The 8,934-nt window shown below is 52.0% G+C and overlaps 1 protein-coding gene across 1 annotated transcript in view; it reads right to left on the bottom strand.

Moving 5' to 3' along the window:
* Positions 1-6,141: 6,141 nt before the first annotated feature.
* The window catches only part of LOC107183585 (zinc finger protein interacting with ribonucleoprotein K-like), a 3,312-nt gene continuing 519 nt past the window's right edge, over positions 6,142-8,934 (bottom strand). The window contains 2 exon segments of the mRNA XM_015565936.1: positions 6,142-6,615; positions 6,618-7,547. Coding sequence (XP_015421422.1) covers positions 6,233-6,615; positions 6,618-7,547 — 1,313 coding nt within the window. The 3' untranslated portion in view covers positions 6,142-6,232.

Raw genomic sequence — 8,934 nt, 5'->3', positions numbered from 1 at the left:
CCCCGCCGGGCCCCTCCCGCCCAGCCTCGGACCCGCCCTGCACCGCGGGGACCCCCTTTCCAGCCCCCCGCCAACTCCCTCGACGCCCCCGCGGGGGCGTCCGGGCCCCACAGAGACTCTGACGCAGCGCACTGACTGGCGAGATCAAAACAGCCGCCCGGAGGAGGCTGCCGGAAGTCCCGCCCTCACGCTATGGGCACGCCCGAAGACGCCCCTGTTCTAGCCGCTCATTGGCTCCAAGCTGCTCAGTTGGCGCATTGCACTCTGGGTATTGTAGTTTCCTCCGCCGCCGTGGGCGTCCGGTAGAGTTTCAATCCCGGGCGCCGGGAGACCGCGACTTTAGTTCCCAGCGGCGGTTCCCACGTGTCTCGAGAGTTTTGCCTGCCACCGGCCGCTAGTCTGGCGGCATTATTGCAGACGCCGTGGAGCTCAGGCTGTGTCCCGAGGCGAGAACTCGTGTTTGTGATGACCAGCGGCCACCGATTCTGATTCGCTCTCCCCGGGATGCGTTCGTGACCTTCTGCCCATTCATTCGGATGCACGGAGTCAGAAGCCTCAGTGGATTCTGTATGGTCAGTCGGGAGCAGAATAAAACGCGGGGGGCCAGCTGTTAGTATAGGAAAGATGAATGAGGCTCCGTTAGCCGCGACTGTTTTTGTCCCGATCTAAGGCACATCCTACCCCGGCTGGGAGCTGCAGGCGGACCTGGGAGCTCACCTGGACGAGGGTCCGTCCTCTCCATCGGAGCTGCCTGTTCTCACGGGCAGACTGACAACCCAGCTGCAGAAACCAGAGGCGCCAGGCCTTTGCCAACCCCCCGCAGGCGTTGCCTGTGAACTGTCCCCATTACACCCATTTTGCATGCCCCCTTTTTCTTTTTTTAAATATATTTTATTGATTTTTTTACAGAGAGGAAGGGAGAGGGATAGAGAGTTAGAAACATCTATGAGAGAGAAACATCGATCAGCTGCCTCCTGCACACCCCCTACTGGGGATGTGCCCGCAACCAAGGTACATGCCCTTGACCGGAATTGAACCTGGGACCTTTCAGCCCGCAGGCCGACGCTCTATCCACTGAGCCACACCGGTCAGGGCTATATGCCCCTTCTTATTCCTTTCGCCTACTTCCCCGTGTAACCTTTGTCCTTCTGCCCCATATAAGCAGCTGGCTTATGGAGGGGTGGGGGGCGGAGAGCAGATGTTTGTGGGTGACCTGCTGTTCTCCCATACTGGCCGGCATTACTGGCATAAACGCTCATATTGTAACCGGACCACCAAGGGGTCCGGGCTGCCGGTCACTACTTCAGCCAAATCAGCAGAGACGGGGTTGAATCCTATATGAGCCCTTATTCCAATCCGGCCGGCAGGATGGGGGAACAGCAGGTCATCCACAAACATCTGCTCTGCACCCCACAAGCCAGCTGCTTACATTGGATGGAAGGACGTGATCACATGGGGAAGTAGGAATTACAGGCCTGGGAAAGTGGGCACCGGATAATCATCACAGGTTACAAGTGATGCAGACTGAGGGTGCAGCGGGGGGCCGGGGGGTAGTTACAGAGAGTGTTTACAGGTAATAGGGGCTACGGGGCCCTGGCTGGTTTGGCTCAGTGGATAGAGCGTCGGCCTGCGGGCTGGGGAGGGGGGGGGGGTCCCAGGTTCGATTCCAGTCAAGGGCATATACCTGGGTTGCGGGCACATCCCCAGTAGGGAGTGTGCAGGAGGCAGCTGATCGATGTTTCTCTCTCTTGGATGTTTCTCACTCTCTATTCCTCTCCCTTCCTCTCTGTAAAAAAATCAATAAAAAAATTTTTTTAAAAAATAGGGGCTACGGGTTGTAAAGAGCAGGTGCCTCCAGGACTGGAACTCCGAGGCTGTCCATCTTTCCATGGCGACAGGCAGTTCTGGGAAGGTGGACAGACTGCCTTCCGACGTGAGCGAGGTCCCAGGGCGGACCGCTCCCAGCTGGGTCAGCATGTGCTCTCTCTCCTCAGGACAGAACCATCATGGTTCACAGAGCAGGATCCCTCTTTCTTATCCCTGTAGGTGGTCCCCAACGTATTCAATTTCTGCCCCTCACAGTATACGATTCAACCTTGTCTCTGCTGAATTGGCTCAAGGGGTGAGAGGCAGCCCGGACCCACTGGTTGTCTGGCGGAAAAGATGTAGTCTGCCTTTATGTGGGAGGACAGGAAGCAATCTTTGCCTCCGGTTCCCATAAAAGCCTCTCTCCGGCCCTAACTGGTGTTGCTCAGTGGATAGAGCATCGGCCTGCGGACTGAAGGGTCCCAGGTTCGATTCCGGTCAAGGGCACGGACCTTGGTTTAGGGCACATCCCCAGTGGGGGGTATGCAGGAGGCAGCTGATCTATGTTTCTCTCTCATTGATGTTTCTAGCTCTCTATCCCTCTCCCTTCCTCTCTGTGAAAAATCAATAAAATGTATATATTTTTAAAAATCACTTAGGTCACATGACTGTGGCTCAGTATGTGACCTCTTGACTCTTCCTTAGTGACTATACATAGTGGACAAAGGTAAGTCTCTGCTCCCTTAAAAGTTGGTGTCCTGCCCTAACTGGTTTGGCTCAGTGTATAGAGCGTTGGCCTGTGGACTGAAAGGTCCCAAGTTTGATTCCAGTCAAGGGCACTTGCCCGGGTTGCAGGCTCCATCCCCAGTAGTGGGCGTGCCGGAGGCAGCCGATCCATGATTCCATCATCATTGATGTTTCTCTCTCTCCCCCCTCTCCCTTCCTCTCTGAAATCAATTTTTTTAAAAAAGCAGACATTCCCTCCAATGGCAGCCCAGGCTCTCTCCCCCCGCGGGAAGTGGGCACCGTGAGCAGCCCTGCCTCGAGGGGCCGTGGGAAGATGTAAAGGGCTCAGGAGCCACGGGAGGGGCTGCTCTGGGAGTCCCGGTCTTTCTGGGGGAAGGGAATGGCGGATAGGGAGGCAGTGCATTGGGGAGCTGTCCCTGGGTGAGGAAGTGGGGATTCTGTACCTAAGGGCTCTTCCTGGGGTAGGCAAGTTCATGGGGCTCCCCGCTGTCTCTTCCTGAAGCGATGTTCCCCTCACCCCCCACAAAAAGAGACAACCTGGCCTGAGCCACCCATGCACCATGTTGCTGCCCAAGGGAAGGGACAGCCACACCTCACAGGCCCTTAAATCTTCCGATGGATTTTTTTCCAGCTGCTACCCTCCCGGTGATTTCTAAGTTATCAGGTAGATCAAATTACTTCTTTGTTGAAAAGCTATATCTCTTAGTCACTTAAAAAGTGATTTTCTGTTGCCCTGGCTGGAATGGTTTGATTTTTTTACAGAGAGGAAGGGAGAGGGATAGAGTTAGAAACATTGATGAGAGAGAAACATCGACCAGCTGCCTCCTACACACTCCCCACTGGGGATGTGCCCGCAATTAAGGTACATGCCCTTGACCGGGATCAAACCTGGGACCCTTGAGTCCGCAGGCCAACGCTCTATCCACTGAGCCATACCAGTCAGGGCAAGATATTTTTGTTTGTTTTAGTTTTTTTATTTGTTTTTTTACAAACCCTGTGTCGAGGGCTGCCTTTCAATAGATCGCAGCGAGGGAGCTGCTGTGCTACGTACGAAACCCCGAAGGATATTTTTTTAAAAAAGTGATTTTGTTGCCTGGGCTGGCGTGGCTCAGTTGGTTGGGCATCATCCCGTGCACCAAGAGGTACCAGTTAGATTCCTGGTCAGGGTACATCCCTAGGTTTCGGAGTGGGTCCCCAGTGTGCGTCACGCAGGAGGCAGCCGATCAATGTTTCTCTCTCCCTAAAATCAATAAAAACATATATGAAAAATGATCAATGATTCTATTGATCATTGTTTCCAAGCTGAGGTCATCTCAATATTTTACATAAAGTGGTTCAGTGACCCACTTTCTAGGGACCATTATTTAAGAACTAATTCTGTCAGGTGTTACCTTGGACTTAAAACCACATCCTCTCTTTTATCACACTCAATCTGCAGAAAAAGTTGAAAACAACAACACCATGGCATTCTTAAATGCAAATCAGTTCATCTTTCAGAAACCTTTGAGCTTCCTTGGCCACGAGCCCTTATGGCCATACAGTCCTCTCGCTCAGGGACAACTGAGTTATTCCTCCTTTGAACTACAAACGGGAAGACCCAGGCTTCCAGAAATTTCACCGCCGATGCCAAACTGCCAAGAGCAACCAACCAATGTGTCTCTCTCTCTCTTCCTATCCCTTCCTCTCTGAAATCAATAAAAATATATATTTTTAAAAATACACAAGAAATATCGAACCGCCAAACCGGTTTGGCTCAGTGAATACAGCGTCGGCCTGCGGACTGAAAGGTCCCAGGTTCAATTCTGTTCAAGGGCATGTACCTGGGTTGCAGGCACATCCCCAGTAGGAGATGTGCAGGAGGCGGCTGGTCGATGTTTCTCTCTCATCGATGTTTCTAACTCTCTATCCCTCTCCCTTCCTCTCTGTAAAAAAATCAAAATATATTTTTTAAAAAAGAAATAGCGAACCAACTATGTAAAACATTAAACCTTTAATAAGCCATTTTTCAGTGAGCACAGAGGTGAATGGTATACTCAGGTCGACTTAAACACACACCATCTAATAGAAGCCACACAACGCTTGTCGGTTGGGTTGGGTCCATTCTCTAGTCAGAGTCAAAGGAATGAGGATGCTGCCAAAGGCTCAGAGTATTACAACTTCCTCAAGTAGAAGGAACACAGTGCCTGGCAGGTGTGGCTCAGTGGATAGAGCGTCGGCCTGCGGACTGAAAGGTCCCAGGTTCGATTCCGGTCAAGGGCCTGTACCTTGGTTGCGGGCACATCCCTAGTGGGAGATGTGCAGGAGGCGGCTGGTCGATGTTTCTCTCTCATCGATGTTTCTAACTCTCTATCCCTCTCCCTTCCTCTCTGAAATCAATAAAAAATATATTTAAAAAAAAGAAAAAAGAAGTGACAGAGGTAATCCTCCCCGTACTTTAGCCACAAAAATGGACATCAGTCCGGTATTAGCCCTGGGCAGCTTAGAAAATGCAACGCAGCTCATTGGAGGTGCACTGGTGCCCGGCCAGCGACTCAGTGGGTAAGCGCTGACCTGTGCACCAGGAGGTCAGGGCACATGCCCAGGTGGCTGCATGGATCCCCGGAGGGTGGAAGGGTGGCGTCCAGGAGGGAGCCGATCAATGTTGATATTTCTCTCTTCAATGTTCCCCTCTCTCTCCTTTCCTGTCTCTAAAGTCAATAAAAACATTAAAAAAAAAAAAAGACGCACTTGTGTCCTGGCCAGTGTGGCTCAGTGGACAGAGTGTCTGCCTGCGGATTGAAGGGTCCCAGGTTCGATTACAGTCAAGGGCACATGCCTGGGTTGTGGGCTCGGTCCCCAGTAAGGGGGCGTGCAGGAGGCAGCCGATCAATGATTCTCTCATCATTGACGTTTCTCTCTCTCCCTCTCCCTTCCTCTCTGAAATCAATAAAAAATATATATATTTTTTTAAAAGATGCACTTGTACCTGAAACTGTTGAAAGATCTAGCACAATGTATGTTCCACTAAAAAAATGTTTAAATTCAGATGAAGAGTTCTCAAAGAGTCTCCTCCAGTGCTGCTGCACTGAGTGAGGAAATAAACCATCCCCTGCACATGTAAGGACGTTCTCCACCCTGAACTCTCTGGGGTTTAAAGAGGTGGGATTTGCAGCAAAAATATCTCCCACACACACTACACTCATAACGTCTTTTCTCCTGTGTGAACTCCCTGGTGTTGAGGGAAGCCAGATCTCTCGCTAAAACATTTCCCACATCTGCCACACTCAGAGTTTTTTTGCCAAATGAACTCAGTGGTGTCAAATCAGGCAGGGGTGTTGTCTAAAGAATTTCTTACGTTCACCACCTTCATGGGGCTTTTCTCCAGGATGGATTCTCTGGTGAATAGTGAGGTTGGATCTCTACCTAAAACCTTTCCCACAAACTCTGCACGCATGTGGCTGTTATGAGTGTTTACTCTCTGGTGTTCAGTGAGCCTTGTGCTTCGGATGAAGGACTTCTCACAACATCTACACTCAAGGCTTTTCTCTAGTGTGAACTCGCAGGTGTCTAATGAGGTGGCATTTGTAGCTAAAAGATTTCCCACATTCATTACACTGATAGGGCCTTTCTGTTGAGTGCACACTCAGGTGTGGAAGGAAGCTGGAGGTATTGCTGAAAGATTTCCCACGTTGGTCACACCCTAAGGCTTTTCTTCAGAATGAACGCGAAGGTGTTGAATAAGGTGGGAGTGTTGCCGAAACGATTTCCTACAGGCACTACACTCATACGGCTTTTCTCCAGTGTGAATTCTCTGGTGATTAACGAGGACACGTTTGATACTAAAGCATTTCCCACAATCACTGCACTCATATGGCTTTTCACCGGTGTGAACTCTCTGGTGTTGAGTGAGGGCAGAGCGTTGGTGGAAGGACTTCCCACAGTCACTGCACGCGTAAGGCTTTTCTCCAGTGTGAACTCTCCGGTGATTAATGAGGATACATTTGTAGGTAAAGCATCTCCCACAATCCCTACACTCACATGGCTTTTCACCAGTGTGGATTTTCTGGTGTGTAAAAAGGGCGAGCTTTGGCTGAATGACTTCCCACAATCACTACCCTCGTAAGGCTTTTCTCCAGTGTGAACTCTCTGGTGTATGCGGAGGTTGCATTTGAAGCGGAAAGATTTCCCACATTCGCCACACTCAAAAGTGCGTTTTCCAGAATGAAGTCTTTGGTGTTGACCAAGGTGCGTGCGCTGTCTAAAGCGTTTCCCACAAACACTGCACGCACACGGTTCTTCTTCAGGGTGACCGCTCTGGTGTTCGGTGAGGTCAGAGTTTCCGCTGAAGGGCTTCTCATAACCCCGACACCCATGAGCCTTTTCTTCGGTGTGAACGCCTCTGTGGTGGATAAGGTTGAAGATGTGTCTAAAGGCTTTTCGACGCTTGCTGCACTCACAAAGCCCTTTTCCAGAACAGACACTTGGCCGTGGAACAAGGTTCTGGTTTGGGCTGGCGGCTTTTGCACATCCTCCTGAACGGAGACGATTTTCTCCGCTGGGAAAGGCCTGCCCGCTCTCACCGCCATCGTGCGGCTCCTCAGGATCACCAGGGGCCCGGTGCTGAAGGCCTGAGGTGGCTGGGAAGCCCTCCCCCACCTTCCCACTGGCAGGAGGCGCCCCTGAGACGCAGCAGCTGCACCTGGTCACAGGCGAGGCCCCGTCCACAGCTCCTTCCTGGGGCTCCTCGGCACTGGCTTCCCGCAGCTGCTGGTGAGGGTTTGCAGGGAAACAGAAGTCTCTCACACGTGCGTCACCAGGGAAGGCTCTCTGCTCAAGGTCTGCGGCCTGGCACTCAGTCAGGGGCCGAACAGCCTTCACGGCCAGGCCACGCCGCTCACAGGGGTGGGTCCTCTGGGCGGCCGGCGCCGTCTCGGACGCCCTCACCGGTGACTCTCCTTCTACAGACACGCTCTGCTCACAAGGCGTCTCGTCATCTTCCGTCCTATGCCAGCAACCTGAAAGCAGATAAGTGCTGAGGAGACGGTTGTGGACTTTGGTCTCAGGGGCAAGTCCCACTGCAAGAGGTTAGACATGATACGCTGGTTTCATGGGGGTGTCTACAAGTGTCAGCCTTGTCCGAGCTGCATGGCTCCGTGGTTGAGCATCGACCTGTGAGCCAGGAACAGTTCAATTCCTGGTCAGGGCACATGCCTGGGTTGTGGGCTCAGTCCCCAGAGTGGGGCGTGCAGGAGGCAGCCCATCAGTGATTCTCTCATTGATGTTTCTTTCTCTCTCTCTCTCTCTCTCTCTCTCCCTTCCTCTCTGAAATCAATAAAAAAAATTTAAAAAAATAATAATAAGGGGCCTAGAAACAGGTTGAAACAGAGGCTCCTGTGCAGCACTGGTCCCCTGAAGATCACAGAAGTGGGTAGACCCCACCGGGAAAGGAATACCGAGATGGCCTGCAGCCCGTGGAACAAGAGCGGGCTCTCCCACTCACTCCCCTAACAGCGTTCAGCAGAGTTTTCTGTTGGTGACCTGGGCAAGCTGTGGAAAAGGGTGATTGTGTCCTTTCCCCAATAAAATGCAATAAATGAGTAGCTGGTACTTGAAGACAACGTAAGGATGTGTGCAAACCTCCTAACACATGCCTAAGTCAAGGGTGGAGAACACGGCAGAAAGACAGGTGGCGTCAGGAGGCCGCAAACATGAAGGAAGCCCGAAGCCTGAAGCCACAGATGAAATGACCAGTCAGAGAAAGTGTCCAGTCCGGGTAAGAAAAGGCAGAAATGAGGTGGGGCCAATGGAACTTGCACCAAAACGCTATTGGACAGAGGAGGAGGGGTGAGGTGCTGTTCTTGGTATGACCCGAACATGGCCCTTACGTCATGCGCAGCCAGGCCTCCTCTGAGACGAGCTTACATGTCAACCCTGTGAAAAGCCAGGGAGCTCCCTGCACCGCCACTGTACGACTACCTGGAACCCCAATGACCCAAGTCTTAATGAAAGACAGCAGAGATGAGCAGCAGCATGGGCCCAGAGCACTTGGCACACACGGGCATTCAGGGAACTCCCTGTTCAGGGCACGCCGCCAGGCTCAGCACTGGCAGGCCCAGCATGTACAACAAGAAAGCTCTGTAAAAAATCAATAAAATATATATATATTTTTTTTAAAGAAAGTGGGTTTAAATGTGCAGAGCCCATGGTCCAGCTGTGGGACACACACAGCTACCCGTGGCATCAAAAGGAGGAGGCAGAACATCACCTCAGGACACCGGGAGAACGGGAGGGTCTTACCCACGGAGGCTACCAGCGCAAAGTTCTCCAGCATCACCTCGCAGTACAGCAGTCTCTGAGCCGCATCCAGGAGCCCCCAATCCTCCTGGGAGAAGGATGGCCACG

This window comes from Myotis davidii, unplaced genomic scaffold (assembly GCF_000327345.1).
Source record: "Myotis davidii unplaced genomic scaffold, ASM32734v1 scaffold1412, whole genome shotgun sequence".
Taxonomy (NCBI): Eukaryota; Metazoa; Chordata; class Mammalia; order Chiroptera; family Vespertilionidae; genus Myotis; species Myotis davidii.
The sequence above is the reverse complement of the archived record's forward strand: the minus strand, read 5'-3'. Positions and strand labels throughout refer to the sequence as shown.